This window comes from Ailuropoda melanoleuca, chromosome 7, assembly GCF_002007445.2.
Source record: "Ailuropoda melanoleuca isolate Jingjing chromosome 7, ASM200744v2, whole genome shotgun sequence".
Lineage (NCBI taxonomy): Eukaryota > Metazoa > Chordata > Mammalia > Carnivora > Ursidae > Ailuropoda > Ailuropoda melanoleuca.
In genome coordinates, this window is record NC_048224.1 from 71,348,793 (window position 1) to 71,367,162 (window position 18,370).

General features: G+C 42.4%; 1 protein-coding gene across 1 annotated transcript in view; it reads left to right on the plus strand.

The window, feature by feature from the left end:
• The first annotated feature begins 5,372 nt into the window (after positions 1-5,372).
• LOC105235614 (WD repeat-containing protein on Y chromosome) overlaps positions 5,373-18,370 on the plus strand; it is a 124,745-nt gene continuing 111,747 nt past the window's right edge. Inside the window, exons 1-2 of the mRNA XM_011219137.3 lie at positions 5,373-6,648; positions 16,430-16,670. Coding sequence (XP_011217439.3) covers positions 6,584-6,648; positions 16,430-16,670 — 306 coding nt within the window. The 5' untranslated portion in view covers positions 5,373-6,583. The remainder of the gene's footprint in view (positions 6,649-16,429; positions 16,671-18,370) is intronic.

Sequence of the window (18,370 nt, forward strand, 5' to 3'; positions counted from 1 at the left end):
TCTCATCACAAGAAAAATATGTAACTATATGAGGTGATGGATGTTAATCAAACTTACTGTGCTGATCATTTCACAATATCAACTTGTATCAAATCATTACATTGTATACCTTTAACTTATACAATGTTATATACCAGTTATATCTCAATAAAACAAAAATAAGTAAAAGAATGAATGTTTTGGCATGTTAATAATATCAATAAAAATCTTACAGTGTTTTAAAAAAACCTTATTGACTAGTTTTTTGTAATTAATTGGTGGGTATAATCAATCAGTAGTCAGTTATTAACTAATTTAACTAGTTTTTTAGTTTTATTTTATTAGTTTATTTTTTCTTATTTTTATAGTAACTATAAACCCCCATAAAAACACTTTGGGTAATATTTAATTAGAAATGTACAGGATCCACATGAAGAAAACTCAAAAATTCTCTAAGGAACATGAAGTAAGTCTTGAGTAAGTAAAGAGGCAGAATAGTTTCATACAGAAGATTCAATACTGTAAAAATGACACTTTTTCCTAAATTGACTTGTAAATTTAATACCAATAGAACTTCCTACAGTATTTTCATGAGTTTGGATAGCTGTGTATGTACCTTGACAAAAAAATTCTAAACCTCATTTGGAAAGAATAAATGTCAAGAATAACCATGAAAATTTTAATCCAGAAGACAATTGGAGAAAATACTTAGGTGAAAATGTCCCTTACAAATATTAAAATGTGTGGTAAAGTTACCATCCCACACTCTGTCACAGGTACAGGGGGAAATGAACAGATTAATGGAACAAAAATAGGCCAGGAAACGACTAAAATATGTATATATGGGAATTTGGTATATAATAAAGGTGCCAGTATAAAATTGTAGGAAGGAAATGGCTTATCAAATAAATGTCATTGAAAACCAACCACTGGAGGGAAAAAGGTATCCGTACATCACTCCCTTAATAAATTGCAGATGGATGAAATAAATAAGTGTAAATGTTAAAAAAATGAAATCATCCAGACACTGGAAGAATTTTTTTTTTCCTAGTTAAGGTAAAACCCCCAGATTCTTAAATAAGGAGACTACTCAGTTTGTCCACCTAAAAATTAAAACCTTCAGGATGGCCCAAATAGCACTCCCCACACCCCCGCCCCTACCCCTGGCAAAGAACCTCTGTCATAAAAGTGAGAGACAACAGAAAAGGTATTAGTATCACATATAATGAAGTGGCAATAGTAGATTCAAATAGTTTTTATAAATCAATCAGAAATTAACAAACACCTTAATGGAAAGATGGGCAAAGGTTTGCCATGCTGGCAAAGATGAACCAAACAGTGCTGGCAAGGGTAGGAAAGGATGCTCTCATGTGTGATTGGAGTATGCATTAGTTCGCTGGGGCTGTTGTTACAAGGTACCACAAACTGGGTGGCTTGAGACAACAGAAATTATTGTCTCACAGTTCGGGAGGCTAGAAGTCAGAAGTTAGGGTGTTGGCAGTGCCCTGCTCCCTTCAAGGCCTCCAGGGGAGAATCCTTCCAGGCTTCCACAAGTTTCTGCTAACCCTAGGTGTTTCGTGGTTTGTAAAAGCGTCACTTCAGCCTTTGCCTCCATGGCGCACGGCAGTGTTTCCTTGTCTTTTTGTCTTTGCAAGACAATCTCACATCTGTGTGTCTGTCCAAGTGTCCCTCTTCTCATGAGGACATTCTTCAAATTGGACAAGGGCCCACCCTGTGCAGTATGACCTCAGTTTGGGAATACATTTCAGAGTTCCCCCTCATGAATTTACCATAAGGAGATCTTCGCACGAATGGGAAAAGTTACAGGCCCAGTTCGGTTTTTAAATCAAAGTTCTCCCTAAAACTGGAGAAAAATGTCAATGACTTTTATTTCTGTTAATAGGGGAGTGTTAAGTAAATTCAGAATGGAACACCATGCANCCATGTTTTCTCTGGAGAATCACTGGTCCGTTCCATGCACTCCTGGTGGGGTCCATGGAGAAGTCTGCAAGGGGGTGGAAACTCCCCCTATATGTGCTGCCTCACTGGGCTCCACGTGCTCTTGCCAGCCCATATTCAGTCTCCATCAAATTACTAACTATTCTTGCTGAATTCTTTCTGGTGTCCAGCTGCTTCTGTCTCAGGTCAGCAAATACTAGTTCCCATCTCATCCTGCAGACTCCTGTGTCTCCTTAGACTTGGGGCTAGTCGGTTGCCCTCTGTGAGAGGCACAAAACAAGTTGCAAACTTGCAGGTTGTCCAGCTTTCTGTTCTTGTTCTACTTTTAAGGGTGAAAATTCTACCCTTTCTAGGTTTCCAGATCCCTGAATAGAAACTGAAAGTCAGAAATATGGTTTTTATTCGTCTTTTAACAGTTTCTAACTTCCAGTTATAAGATAAGTAAGTCCTGGGGATGCAATATAGAGCATGACAGAATTTGCCGTGCTGTACCGTATATTTGAAAGTTGCTAAGACAATAGATCTTAAATGTTCTCATCACAAGAAAAATATGTAACTATATGAGGTGATGGATGTTAATCAAACTTACTGTGCTGATCATTTCACAATATCAACTTGTATCAAATCATTACATTGTATACCTTTAACTTATACAATGTTATATACCAGTTATATCTCAATAAAACAAAAATAAGTAAAAGAATGAATGTTTTGGCATGTTAATAATATCAATAAAAATCTTACAGTGTTTTAAAAAAACCTTATTGACTAGTTTTTTGTAATTAATTGGTGGGTATAATCAATCAGTAGTCAGTTATTAACTAATTTAACTAGTTTTTTAGTTTTATTTTATTAGTTTATTTTTTCTTATTTTTATAGTAACTATAAACCCCCATAAAAACACTTTGGGTAATATTTAATTAGAAATGTACAGGATCCACATGAAGAAAACTCAAAAATTCTCTAAGGAACATGAAGTAATTCTTGAGTAAGTAAAGAGGCAGAATAGTTTCATACAGAAGATTCAATACTGTAAAAATGACACTTTTTCCTAAATTGACTTGTAAATTTAATACCAATAGAACTTCCTACAGTATTTTCATGAGTTTGGATAGCTGTGTATGTACCTTGACAAAAAAATTCTAAACCTCATTTGGAAAGAATAAATGTCAAGAATAACCATGAAAATTTTAATCCAGAAGACAATTGGAGAAAATACTTAGGTGAAAATGTCCCTTACAAATATTAAAATGTGTGGTAAAGTTACCATCCCACACTCTGTCACAGGTACAGGGGGAAATGAACAGATTAATGGAACAAAAATAGGCCAGGAAACGACTAAAATATGTATATATGGGAATTTGGTATATAATAAAGGTGCCAGTATAAAATTGTAGGAAGGAAATGGCTTATCAAATAAATGTCATTGAAAACCAACCACTGGAGGGAAAAAGGTATCCGTACATCACTCCCTTAATAAATTGCAGATGGATGAAATAAATAAGTGTAAATGTTAAAAAAATGAAATCATCCAGACACTGGAAGAATTTTTTTTTTCCTAGTTAAGGTAAAACCCCCAGATTCTTAAATAAGGAGACTACTCAGTTTGTCCACCTAAAAATTAAAACCTTCAGGATGGCCCAAATAGCACTCCCCACACCCCCGCCCCCACCCCTGGCAAAGAACCTCTGTCATAAAAGTGAGAGACAACAGAAAAGGTATTAGTATCACATATAATGAAGTGGCAATAGTAGATTCAAATAGTTTTTATAAATCAATCAGAAATTAACAAACACCTTAATGGAAAGATGGGCAAAGGTTTGCCATGCTGGCAAAGATGAACCAAACAGTGCTGGCAAGGGTAGGAAAGGATGCTCTCATGTGTGATTGGAGTATGCATTAGTTCGCTGGGGCTGTTGTTACAAGGTACCACAAACTGGGTGGCTTGAGACAACAGAAATTATTGTCTCACAGTTCGGGAGGCTAGAAGTCAGAAGTTAGGGTGTTGGCAGTGCCCTGCTCCCTCCAAGGCCTCCAGGGGAGAATCCTTCCAGGCTTCCACAAGTTTCTGCTAACCCTAGGCGTTTCGTGGTTTGTAAAAGCGTCACTTCAGCCTTTGCCTCCATGGCGCATGGCAGTGTTTCCTTGTCTTTTTGTCTTTGCAAGACAATCTTATATCTGTGTGTCTGTCCAAGTGTCCCTCTTCTCATGAGGACATTCTTCAAATTGGACAAGGGCCCACCCTGTGCAGTATGACCTCAGTTTGGGAATACATTTCAGAGTTCCCCCTCATGAATTTACCATAAGGAGATCTTCGCACGAATGGGAAAAGTTACAGGCCCAGTTCGGTTTTTAAATCAAAGTTCTCCCTAAAACTGGAGAAAAATGTCAATGACTTTTATTTCTGTTAATAGGGGAGTGTTAAGTAAATTCAGAATGGAACACCATGCATACATTTGGGTCTCTATTTATTGATAAAGAAACGAAGTCTAGACATCTTGCTAAGTGAAAAAAATAGATTACAAAATGATGTGATACCATTTCTATAAAACTGTACGACTTATTAGCATAAAATAAAACAATAATACACAGATGTCTAGCATGGTGCACTTTATCTCGAGGAATGGATCTGAAAGTGCTACCAGATGACATATCACACATAGTGCTTCAAGTCAGAGCATCTCGAGAGGCGACTGGGGGGCTCCATCCGTTAAGCCTCTGCCTTCAGATCAGGTCACAATCCCAGGGTTCTGGGATTAAGCCCTGTGTTGGGGGTTCCCTGCTCAGTGGGGAGTCTGCTTCTCCCTCTGCCTCTCCCCATGCTCTCTCTTAAATAAATAACATCTTTTAAAAAAGTCAGAGCATCTCCACATTTTTAAATAAATGTCGAGACCAAAGGTGACACAGCTATTGAAGTTCAGAGCACAGAGAGCCAAGCTAGCACATGTCGCAGCAGAAATGGCTCTACCATGTAGTGACCATGAGATCGAAGATGAGCCACACCCTACGTGTAAATGAAGATAACAACATTACAGGAGTTTGTCCCCAAAATAAAGCAGATGAAGTTTCAGGAGCTACCGGCAAAGTGAGAAATGCTATTCGTTCATGCTTCTCCTGCACTAGGCATATTTCTAGGCTCTGAGGATTCAGCTGGAAAAGAAATAAATTCATCTCTGTGGAGCTTATATTCTGAAGATAGAAAATTGATAGCAGGGATGCCTGGGTGGCTCAGCCGGTTAAGCGTCTGCCTTTGGCTAAGGTAATGACCCCAGGGTCCTGGGTTCGAGCTCCATGTTGGGCTCCCTGCTCAGCAGGGACCTGCATCTCCCTCTCCTTCTGCCCCTGCTTGTGCTCTTTCTCTCAAATAAATAAAATCTTTAAAAAAAAGAAAATTGATAACAAACTAATAAACAAACGCATGATATAATGACAGTTACAGCAGTATGAAGAAAAACATAAACATGTAATACAAATATGTATTTCACATATATTACACCATGTCAACATATGATACACTGTGGAATTCAGGAGTATGAAGGAAAATACAGCAGACTAGTAGCGACAGAGAGGCATGAGGGGTTGCTGTTTTAGGTGGGTGGTCAGGAAGGCATTTATAAGGGGGCATTGAGCTCATTCCTGACAGAAGTCAGAGAGAAGGGGAGGATCTTACGGATAGCGGAAGGAAGGGTCTTCCATGTAGAGGGAACAATGGCAGAAGCCCTGTATGTTCTAAAACAAGATCAGTGTGGTCCTAGAGAAGCCAGAGGAGAGTGGTAGGAGATAAGGTCAGGCGGCCAGAAGGGCGGACAGATCATAGGAGCCTCTGAGGCTATGGATTTTATCTGAATGAAATGAGAATCATGGCGTAAGTAGAAGATTGACAGTATCCAACTTCTGCTTTTAAAAGTTGGCTCTCTACACAGAATGTATAGTAGAAAGGCAGAAGTTAAAACAGGGAGACCGGCATGAGGCTAGTGCCAGGCAAGAGACATGAGTTAGCTCAGACTAGGAGGTATTGGTGGGGAAAGTAAGGAATGGTTGGATTCTGGAGATACTTCAAAACTAGAACCTACAGAATTTGTTGGTGGACTGAATGTGTGTTTGGGAGGGAAAGAGGGAGATAACTCCAAGAGTTTTTCTGTAAACAATTGGAAAAATGGAGTTGCCCTCTGACTTAGGGAAGGTGGGGAAGTGGGGTTGGGTAACCAAGGGTTCTGTTTTGGACAGTGGGTAGCACTCAAATATAATAATTTTTATTGTACCCCGGCAGGGCAAAGTGATAAGAGAGTACGTTTGATTTAATACCAGAGTTATTTTCCTCTTTGTTCACTCCTTGGCATTTCCTCCCCACCCCACCCCCAACTTCATGTTAGCATCAATTACCTTCTCGGGTGATGGGATTAACGTACCTGGGGAGGAGCGGAGAGAGGAGGAACCTAGCCTGGTACTCCAGTTACAAACCCTGGCAGTGAGGGGCATGCCACCACCGTGGGCAGAACGCATCAGCATTGGCTGCTCCCAGGAAAAAGCTGCAAGATTTTCTTCATCTGGCATCTCTCTGATCATTAGTAATTGCTCTAGGGGACCGAGTGGACACCATTCTAATCAGTAAAGGAGTACCTGGCAGGTTTTGCTGTCTGATAGCATGAACTGGAGAGGAAGAAGAGCAGGCTCTGCTTTGGGAAGGTTAGAAACAGCTCATGTGAACAGGTAAGAAAAGTTACCTTCATTCCTTGCTTTTTTTTTTAATCTCAGAATTTTCTAGAATTCTGCTTGAGTACAGAGAGCTGTTTGCCATAACAGTGGATATTATAAGGTAGTTGTTTACGTTGTCAGGGAAGCAGGTTTTGCTCCTCAGGAGGAAGGTAAAGGGAAGTTTGTCGCATTCATTGTGAAACCTGACCACACCCCCGACCTGGCAGGAACATCAGCGTGCAGCAGTGGATTGGGCTCAGTGTGCATAACTGGCTGTTGCTATGGCATTTTGTCTCTGTAATCAGAGCCTCTGCCTTGATAATTTAATTGCACTTAAAAAAAAAAACAACCTTGAATTTGAGTAAATCGTGAGAACATCACGAGAGGGCTTTTGATTAATGCAAAATTAAAGCTCTTTCAGAAGCATTAATTGAATAAAAAGAACACTATTCAAAGAGCTTTAGGGACATCCCAAACCATTTGAAGATACAGACGCTACAGTCATTATCTTAAAATCTGGTTAATTACAGTACTAAGTGTCATCAAACATTTTGACTTCAGGGTATTTTATTTATATTTGTTTCCATCTAATTTTCTTGTTGTCCTGACCATTAGGTATCTTTTTTTTTTTTTCCTCACATTGCCCAGTCATGTTGGCAGGAAAAAAAGCCCTAGAATATTTACACAGTCTTTCAACCCATCCTTCTTACTGGCCAAGTGTTGGTGAAGTATCATGATTAAAAGTGATCCATTTCTTCTGAGGTGGCTAAGATAAAACCCGCTTTTAGCTTGGCAGAAGAATATGTTTTTTGACTGTGGAAAGAAACAAACTGTAAACATAGTATTAAATTAATATTTATATTGACAAAGAATACACTTAAAAATTGGTCAATTGCTAGTTCCCCAAAGAAGTCAAAAGAAACCATTAAGTTGTGGGCAAAGCATCACCTTCAAGCCCTTGGCCTAATCCTGTTACCAGTAGGTGTGGGTCATTTTGCTCTCTGTCTTGTGAAACCACGGGTACCACCTAGGAGGCTTAGTGCTACAGGTCATAGAAGACCCTCAACACCTACACATTTAGAAAATGGATTACCCTACGATATCACTTTGTTGGCAGGGAGTGCTCCGAGGTGGGTTAATTCAACAACTCAAAGTGTTACTTAACACAAATATTCTTTCTATCCTCCTTGTTCGGGCTTTGGTCTCACATTTATCTGGGTTACATGTGGTTACGGTATCTCCAGCCAGGGTCCATATCTGAGGCAGGAGAAGAACTCTGTGTCCTTTCTTTCACTTTTTAAAAGCATGAAACCTTTTCCAGTAACCACCCAGTGGACTTCCACTCACATTTGATTGGCCAAGTTGTGTCACGTGCTCTTGACTAAACCCAAGCCAGCAAGGACAGTGGGTTACTTTTGTTGTCTCAGACCGCATGATTCAGCCCCTGAGACTAGGGAGGAGCTCTGCTTTTCATGAAGGGCATGGCCCCCAACACCTACACAAACAAAGGCAGAGTTCTGTCATCAAATGCAGGGTTGGGGGGAGATGTGGCTGGGTAGAAATGCATGGGCACTCTTGTTTTCTTCCTATCTTTTTAGCTGCTCATCTGTGGTCCTCTTACCTCCCTTCCTCTTCCTGTCCTTGAAATACTGGGATTCCTTAGGACTCAGCCTGGGCCCCCTTTCCTTCTCGATGTGTACTCTCTGCTTAGAAAATCTCATCCAGTCCTGTGGTTTTAAATGCCATTTACATGCTGGCAACCCTCCAAATTGATATCTTCAGCCCATAACTCTCCTCTGAGCTCCACATTTGGCATCTAACTACCCACTTGACAGCTCACTTTCGTGTCTCAGAAGCATCTCAAACATGTACATCCAAAACTGAACTTTTAATTTTCCCCCAAACCAGCCCTCTGCAGGCTTTCCCATCCTAGTAAACAGCACCTCCATCTGCCCAGTGTTTCAGAAGAGATGCGTGGGAGTCAGTCTTGACACTTACTTTCCCTAACTACCCATCTCCACCACTTTTCTTTTGTGCAACACGGCATCTAGCGTGCCACTCCAAGTGTCCAGCCCATAGTAGGTGCTCAATAAATATTTGTTGAAAATTAATTGAAAGTGCTTGTGTGGTACATACCTTGATTGGAGAATGGAAGTGTGGAGGTTAGAAAGAGCGTGACGGTAATAATGGGTGCCATTAGGATAAAGATGTTCATTCTGGGATAAATTGAAAGAAACATTCACAGTACTTTCTGAGAGGTATAATGCCATTTTTCCTCTCCAATTCAAACATAATCCCATCGATCTTTTGACAGGACATCCACAAGCCCTAAGGGAGGGATGGACATGAAATTTTACAATTTACTTTTTCTCTCAGAAGCGTTCACCTCCATAATGCTCCTGGTAGCAAGGCCATGTTTGGTGGTGCAGTGTACGATGAGAGCCCAGCGTGAATTGAAGTTGTAATGCACGACCTGCATTTTCCCTCAATAAGGCTTGTGATCAGTGACTAATGAAATGGAAAGCTGAGGGATGTTATTCTTGTCTTTTCCATCATCAATGATGCTGATAAGCTATGATGTTGAAAAGATGGAGAATTACTCTAGTCAGCTACTGCTGCGTAACAAGCACCTAGAAAATCTTGATGGCATAGAGCAGAGAGCATTTATTTGTCATGCATCTTCAGCTTGGCTGAAGTGGCTCACCTAGGTTGGGCATTGCTTGGGTAGTTCTGGAAGCTGGGCTTGTCAGGGGTGACTTTGTTCCACTTGTGGGTCCCATCCAAAGGGGCAGCAGATTCCCAAGGGAAGTTGTTCTCATAGTGATGACAGTAAAGGCACAGGAGGACAAATGGAAATACTTGGAGCCTCTTAAAGCCTAAGTTCAGAACTGGCACACTGCCACATTGGCAAACTAGTCATAGCAAGCTACAAGACCAAGAGCAGTACTTGATGCCTCTTGTGGGCACATCTACTGAGTTACAGGGCAAGTTGCATAAATATGGGAAGGGTGATGAATCAGAACAATACTTCTACCTGCCAAAGTATATACTACATGTTAAATAAAACAGAAGAGAAAGCTTGGGTTCAGCTTGAACTGATCAAGCCTAGGGTGTGGCTGCATCTCCTCTGTTCCCATCTGCTTGTTGCTATAATTCAAACTACACCTTACGGTCCCTTTGGAATAGACTACCTGATATAGTCTCCATTCTTCCCAAAGACATTCCATTAGTTATCTATTCAGGAATGCCCAGACAATTTCCCAGGCTGGTGCCCTAGATGTTGGTTCCTATAGTATGGTTGTTATGGGAAACATTTCATTTCACATCTGCTGACACAGTTTGCTGCCTCTCTAATTTTTTTTTAAAAGGAGAAAGAGAGACACTCATACTCTGATGGCTGTAAAGGATAATGAGTAATTTATTCAGAGCTATATACAAATCAGACTATCGTCTTCCAGACAGAATCAATAATATAATTTTAAGCCCACACACATTTACAAATGCTAACACTCCACCGCAGCTGGGTTGCCATGGGCAACCAGGGCATGCCAGCTCGTGATCTGAAACAGGCCCATGTCTCCCAGCCTGGTAAGCACATTCTGCAGACAGAATCCAAGGGAGCCAAGGATGTTAGTGTTGGCTCTGATCTGGCCGCTGCAAAAATGTACCCCTGTGATGGTTTGGATTAGTTCTTGATTGAACTGCTCAGCTTTTTAAAACTCCTATTTGCACAGGACTTCTTCAATATCCCTTCTGTGGCTCCCTTTAAGCAGGCTAGGGGACAGAGTGGGGACCATGGAAGGAGCTGTGTGGACAAGAGCAGGTGACAAGAAACTCTGCCATTGCTGTTGAAGGTCAGGACAATGAAGGGTGGTGCTTAGGTCAGAGGTGAGGGAGCAGGCTGGTTAGTAAATGAATAATGGGCCCAATGGGCCTTCCCCCAAAGAGGGCCTGATCAGATCTTGGGAGCTGATTTACGTTGGTTGAGAAAACAAGAGCAAGAAAAAGGCATGAAGGGAATGAGAAGGTGTTTGGATAAATGCCAGCTCTGGGAATGGGGTGAAAGGCAGGCAGGGTTCCATTAAAAGGGCTGCAGGGAAGGAAGGCGCACAGGAAGGGCCCATGATAGTGCCATTTAAATATGTCAACACAAACCAAAATTTGTTGTCAAAGGAGCCTGTCTTAGTCAGCTCAGGCAGCCATAACAAGAGACCACAGACTGGGTGGCTTAAGCAGTAGACATTTACTTCCTATAGTTCTGCAGGCCAGAAGCCAAGCATCAGGGTGATGGCATAGTGAACACAGTGGGAGTCTTGCTGAGGGTTCTCTTCCCAGTTTATAAACAGTCAACTTCTTGTATACTCACATTATGGAAAAACGGATCGTCCCTCTTGTGTTTCTTTTTACAAGGGCACTAATCTCATTCACGAAGGTTCTACCCTCGTGACCTATTATTTCCCAAAGGCTGAATCTCCAAGTACTATCACACTGGGGATCAGGGCTTCAGCCTATATATTACGTGGTGACACAAACTGAATTATGAGATGCTCCAGCTGAGAGAGGCCCTGAAAACGTTCAGAATTAGGTGATGTTTTATGATGCTATAACATGACCTGTCCTTCCTCGCTGACCCTAGTGTTGGTCAGATACAAAGAAGAGCAGACTGACAGACCTAAGTTATATCCTACCCCTGCCACTGAACAGCAACATGCTTTGACTTGTGATTGAGGTTCCTACCTCAGTTTATACACCTGCTACAGCCGGGAGGTGCCTCAGGCGACAACAACATGTGTAGGCGGTCTTAGGTGAAACTAGCACTGTTCATTCCTAGGCTGGGGAGGAGACCTGTAAACATGAAGGGTTATGTGAGTGGGAGTGGAGACCCATCAGGAGAGTCTTTTTTCCCCCCTACCTATCTTTAAGTGAGAACATTTAAGTTCTACCCTCTTAGCAAATTTTAATTATATAGTACAATATCGTATCATCACCTGTAGTCACCATGTTATACATTAGATCTTCAGACCTTATTAGCCTTATAATTGAAAATTTGTACTTTTTTTTTTTTATCAACCTCTCCCTATTTTCCCTACCCCCAGCTCCTGACAACCACCACTTTCTTCTCTGTCTCTATGAGTTTGACTTTTTTTAGATCCACGAATAATTGATACCATGCAGTATTTTTCTTTCTGTCTGGTCTATTTCACTTAGCATAATGCTTTCCAGGTTCATCCATGTTATTGAAAAAGACAGGATTTCCTTCTTTTTTCTTTTGCATAAACACCCAGAAGTGGGATTGCTGGATCATACGGTATTTATATTTTTAATTTTTTGAGGAACCTCCATACTGTTTTCCATAATGGCTGCGCCAGTTTACATTCCCACCAACAGTGCGCAAGAGTCCCCATTTCTCCACATTCTCACCCACATTTGTTATCCCTTGTCTCTTGATAATAAGACATCCTAACAGGTGTGAGGTGAAGAGAGACTTTAAAGTATAGCAGAGAAATCATAAGGAGCCCTTGGGAGATCAGCTGATCCAACCACTTAATAGACAAGAAAATTAAGGTCACAGAAGTTAAACGATTTGCCCAAGGTCAGAGAACCAGAGAGTGGAGGGTGAGTACAAACCGTAGGGCAGAGGGGAGCTCCTGGGCTTCCAGTAGAGGGATAGCGTGAGGAAAAGGTCTTCAGGAGAGAAGATCTGGGGTCAAGAAGAATCAGGGATGACCAATTCAAAAGTCAGGGAGACCCAGAAACCACTCAGTTTGAGGGTCATGGGAATGGAGGATGACAGGATGCAATGACTTGGTGACTGGGCAGGTCAAGAGGATAGAGGGTGAGAAAGAGGAACATGATGACCAAATTTCTGAGTCTGGGCAGCTGTTCAAATGGTGGGTCTGCTTCCAGGAAAGTGGGGAGAAGAAAGAATTTAAAAGTCTGAGGTTCTGGGACTAGGCAGCTGGTTTAACAGTGGGGTCATTCCCAGGGAAATGAGACAAGAGCAGTTCTCAGCATGCTGGGATCCAGCAGCCATAAGAACAACCAAAAGGAGAGATCCTGAAGCTAGCACAGGTTGCCCTAGATTTCAAGAACAGTGGAACCCCAACCTCCACCTTCCAAACCTCATGCGAGGGCGAGCACTGTTGTCTCTGGCTCCAGAGTTCGCCTCTTGCTCTTCTTGCCCTTGTTCTCAAGTCTTTTGGCTTCGTATTTCCCAATATCTGCCCCAAGATCTGATCCTTTTTCATTAACCTGTGTGCATTTTTTTCCTCTGAATTGTTGACCTTGGGCATCACCATTAGGTGCTTGGCTCCTCGTACACGGGCATGCCAGTGACATGGACAATTTGAGAACAAGACACTCTCCACACGCTTTCCTTCCCTGCCTCCCCTTATGCTATAATAACCTCTGTGGGGAGGTCTCCCACACCAGTCCTCTGCACTGCAGACCTCTACTTCTGACTGCCTGGCGGACCTCTTTACCTAGCTATCTCAACAGGAGCTTCAGTTCAATATGATCTGAAGTGGCATGTCTTTTTTCTTCCCCCATGGTTTTCTAATAACCTCTCCCCATTTATGTCATCCAGAACTCTGGAGCCGCTCATTCTTCATCTGTCCAGCAACAAAGTTACGGAAGCCTGTTACTTCATACATCCACCCATATCTCCATTCCGGCTACTGCTGTGGTTCAGGCCCTCTGCAGTTCTCTCTTGGACTGCTCCAGACAGCTTCTGTCCCTTCTAATCTCTCCTTCTTGCTGCAGAAAGAACTGCCTTTCTAAAATGTCTTGCTGGGGTGGCTCTCCATTGTTTAAGGATGAAATCTCCTTAGTACAACATACCCGCTCCTTCAGGATCTGACCCCCCACTAATATTTTGCCCTTCTATCTTTCGTCTCCCTGCTCAACTGCTTGCAGCTCCATGACTACATCTAGCATCCAGCTTATTCTTGCCTCTGCACTGTTTTATTTGCTTTGTCTCTTCCTGGAAGGCACTGACCCTCTAGTCTTCCTGGAAAATGAATATTTATTTCTCCAATGGCTTCTCCTTTGGAAAGCACATCCACACCCTGACCTGTCCAGCTAGACTTAAGTGCTTCCTCTCTGTTGTTACAGGGCTCCAACAGATAGCCTCCGACATGGCACTTATTGCAGTGTTAAAATTCTTGGCTCACCTGTCTGTACTGTTTTGCCTTCATAGTGTCAGGGTCGGTCATGGGTTTAATAAATGCTGATCCAAGTAAGAATGAATGAAGACATGAATGGAGAATTTCAGCAATGCTATGCCACCATTCCTGCCTTCATTCTGAAGGGTCACCACTTCCAGAACTCAGGAGCTAGTAGACTAGCTGCAGGTCTGGTGGGGCGGGGGGTGGTAATAGATTCAGCTAAGCTGGATAATAAGTAGAATAGCAATAGTGTTTAGAACCCAAATGGAACCTAGAGAGATTCCTTAACCCACTTCCTCATTTTAGCGACATGACTGGATAATGAGAAAGCCACTGAAGATAGACCCGACTTAGACTTAGTCTATCTCATACAAATGTTCCAGGTGCAGCAAAGAAGTGAGCCAATTCTTTTATTGTAAAAGTATTTTTTTCTGATTATGAAATAAATGTTGATTATAGAGTATTAGAAGTTGATCGTCTAGGCTCTTTGTACAACGTATAGAATAGAGAGAAAAACAAAGAAAAGAAAGTGGAAACCATGTGTGGACCCTCCCCCAGAGACAACTTGCACTTTCGATTTGCCTTTTTGGATTGCAAGGGAAAGAAATCTCGTCAAGGTGGCTCAAGCCAATGGTTGTGGTGGAAAGCCACGTGGAATCACAGGGATTCTCGTGGGAATCTCAGAGCAGGATGCTGTCTCTGCACGGGACCTTGATGGGACTGGAGTGGGGAGCAGCTTCGGATTCAGAGGATATCTGGGGGCAAAGTAGCAGTAGCTCAGAATCTCTCCCGTAGAGCCCCACTGTTCACATAAGTCAGATTACTCCGTATGTCTGCTTCTTTCCATCCTGCCACAATTTCCTGAACACTTTTCAAAAGTCTGGTTTAAACACTGAGAGAAAGACTTGTACTGGCCCAGCTTCTCTCTTCAATAGTCCTCAGCTTGATGGACATCTTTGATACCTCACCCAATCAGTCATGGGCAAGAGAGTCAAGGACACTTGGCCCACCTGATGTAGGATAGGAGGAAGCAGGGTGAGCTTTAATAACAAGAATAACAGCAACAGTAATAATAGCTAACAGGCACGGAGAACGTACTATATGTCTTGCACTACTCTAAATACTTGACGTACATTCTCACATTTATTTTTTTACCCTGTGAGTTAGGTACTACAATTATGATCATTTCACAGTTGGGGAAATTAAGCTTTATAAACCACGTAGCCGTATCTCTTTACTCTATCACCCTAAAAAGCGGGGAGGGGGGAGCTTTGTGCATCTGTAGTGCTTCCTATCCTCCTCTCTCCTCTTCGTCCCCTTCCTGCACAGGTCCAGTGTCCTCACTTTAGTTGTCCAAGGTACTTCATTTAAATGCTCATGCTCCCAAAATCATCCCTATTCCTTCTCCACTACTCATCCAAATCCTACTCTGCTCAGTTCACCTCTGGCTCTCTCCCCTCTCCCCTTCTCTTACCCCAGAAAAGCCTGGTTTGGCTGTTTGTTTGTTGTGTAAGGCCTGCCATTGTTGGGGAGCTTTTATTCCAGGATAGAATCTGTGTTCTTTTGGTCACATGGAATAAAATTCCAGGGCACCAAGAGTAAGAGACTCCTCAAAGGTTTTCACAGGTTCTATAGACTCCATTTCTACATCAGGCATCTGAGCAATATGCAGGATGCTCCGAAGGGGGCGCTCTTTATCACTCAATAATTCTGAACCTCCAGGAGCACCCGCAGTCTGCCCTGCGGCTTACAGTTGAGCCTTTGGATAGGATAACTGGTCTACCTTTTTGTTCTTTTTCCCAGAGCCCAAATTGTGGGACCAATAAAATGAAATAAGTTTACAAACTTCTTTTGCCTTACTTGGCAACTGAAGAGATGAGTTTCTTCCAAATCCCTATATTTCAAAAAGATCCAGTGAGCAAGAACTTTAAACAAAGGGAGTTTAAGTAAGGGACTACCAAGTGTTACTCTCTCTGCATACAAATACAAAAGGGCACAGTACTTATGTAAAAAGGTCTGGGATCTATTTTTGCCTCTGTTTCCTTAAGATGGAAATACTTACATGGAAAAAGCAGCAATCTCAGGCACTTTTGGGGATTTTCTTGAGCAGCCCCCATAACACTCTTGTAAAATTAATAGTAATTAGGATTATTGCTCAAACAACTTGTCATTTATATCTAATTACCACTCACTACAATAAAAATTATCATGACAGATTCACTTTGTTGTAGGCTTTATTTAATTACAATCCTTAACTTCTATGGATTTCGTGTTAATAGTTTACTGCTTGTTATATTGTCTGTTCAGAACAGAAAATATTTAAGAAATTAATAGTTCTGGGCTTAGATAGGTCTTTTTTCTTTTCTTTTTTTATTTTTCTTTTCCTTAAAGCAGACTGGTAAAGGCTCTGCTTGATGTCTTGCATCTTGGTCGGTTAGGGCAGAGATCCTGCCTCCACACCCCACCCCTAAAGTCCTTCCCTACTTTTGGTGTCCCCTCTGAAAAGGTGGCTGCTTAGGTGGCCCACAAGGCAACTGCATGTGGGGTCGCGGGCAATGGCAGTGGAGTAGGAGCCAGGCTCCTTACTGAGACCCCTAACGTGACTGTGTTCTGGGCTGGGGTCTGGACAGCATCCTGGACGCAGCGGCGATCCTGGAGGAGCCGGTAATGCTCAGAGCCCAGACTTGCCCTGCTGGACCTCGGCCTTCAGGCAAGCAGGGGCTGCTGGGGGCCGACCCCGCGGCCTGGCTGCTTCGGGCCTGCCTGACAAGGCAGAGGATGCGCAGCCACTCCATCGGAATGGAGGACCTGGCTCAGGGGAGGACGCCGCCGCACCACGCGGACCTGGCTCGGAGCCTGAGGGCGGAGAAGGTAAGGACGCAGCGATTGGGACCACACCTTTGTGGGCCATGCAGTCTCTGGGACAGGGCTGTGGGACTTGCCTAGGAATCCCCTAGGGTCCGTGGCCAATGACCCAACTTAAAGCCAACGTTCACAGTAGGTGTGCTGTGGTCTCCATGTAGGGTCCCATTCTTGTGTTTGCTGCTCCTTAACCAGCTGTGCCCTAAGGAACGCACCTCCCAGAGCCTTTCCTGTAACCCACGTGGCCAGCTTCACCGTGCTGCTTCCTCTCTCTCCTTTCCATGTTTTTCAACTTTTTTTTTTTAAATATCCAGCTCCTTTTCAGTATGATTCTTTGCTTTTCAAGGTCACAATTACCTCTTTGGATAAGTCAGATTCATGCTAATATGTTAAGGGTGTGAATAAATTCCATTTAATCCATTTTATTTTATTTCAATTCAGGAAACATTCATGGAGCAATATCGTGTACTGATCTCTAGAGAAAACTCAAACTTAAACAAAATATAGTCTCTCAAGACTTTATACAACTAACACAGATTTTCCTCAAAGGAAAAAGTATTAAGATGAGATTTTTTTTAAATTGTAGTAATAGTAAATATGTATGTAAATGTGCACTAGAAATCTCACAAGCACATCAAGCCCATGATTTCATAATTACTATTGTTTAGAATGAGGCTAAAGTAGGTAGTATATAAAATAAACAAGTTTATTTAAAGAAACATATTAAGTAAATAATGCAGAAATGACAAAAATTTGTGCAGGTGATGATGGACTCCTGGCTAATTTTTGAAGTAGGAGCTCAGTAAGAGAGGAAGATTTGTAGACAAAAGACTCACTCCTAATGAGGAGACAGGGAGGTGGAAAGGAAGGCTTCATGGAGGAAGTGGCATTAGAGGTGGGTCTTCATGGATGACTAGGAGTTTTTCTAAAGTTATGAAGTAGAGGCCACCCCCTCATGGAGGAAATAGCACAAGCCAAGAAACACAAGTGATGGAGGTACACAGGGACCAAGGAGCAGAAGTGGGATTTCAGGGAAGCGAGGTTGAAAGTGGATCATTAGGCGCTAAGAATTGGGTTTTGTTCTTTTTGCCTTTGTGACCCATGTGGCTAATATATCAAAAGGAGCTTTCCTTAGGACAGGAGCTTCATAGTGTGGGTGAGATCAATTAATGGGTCAGGAGAGTAATTTATGGGAATACGACTGGGATCTAAAAAAGAGAGAGACAGGAGTTAATACCAGAGTACATCTTCCAGAACAAGCACAAGTAGTCTATTGTGGAACTTTTGTTTTCCGAGCACGCATTGAGTCGTGATGGAAAATGGGTGGCAGTTCTAAAAGTCTGAAACTAGTGGCTCCCATGTATGTTCGACTCCCACCTTCACTTTGCCCATCAGACTCTTGTTCAGTCTCCCACGATGAAAGGAACTTTTGGTCATTGTCAGAGGATGGCAGAGACATGTGGGGTGTTGTGTGCTTGAGGGTGAGCTGGTTTTGGAGGGGAGGGAAGGCAGAGGGAGAGAGAACCTTAAGCAGGCTCTGCACTGGGTGTGGGGCTCCATATCACAACTCTGAGATCATGATCTGAGCTGAAATCAAGGGTTGGACACTCAACCAACTGAGCCACCCAGGTGCCCCGAGGGTGAGTTTTTGACTGATTGTGTCCAGCCCAGGTTTTGATCCTTTGCTAATTGGGTTAACCGGTTTGGAC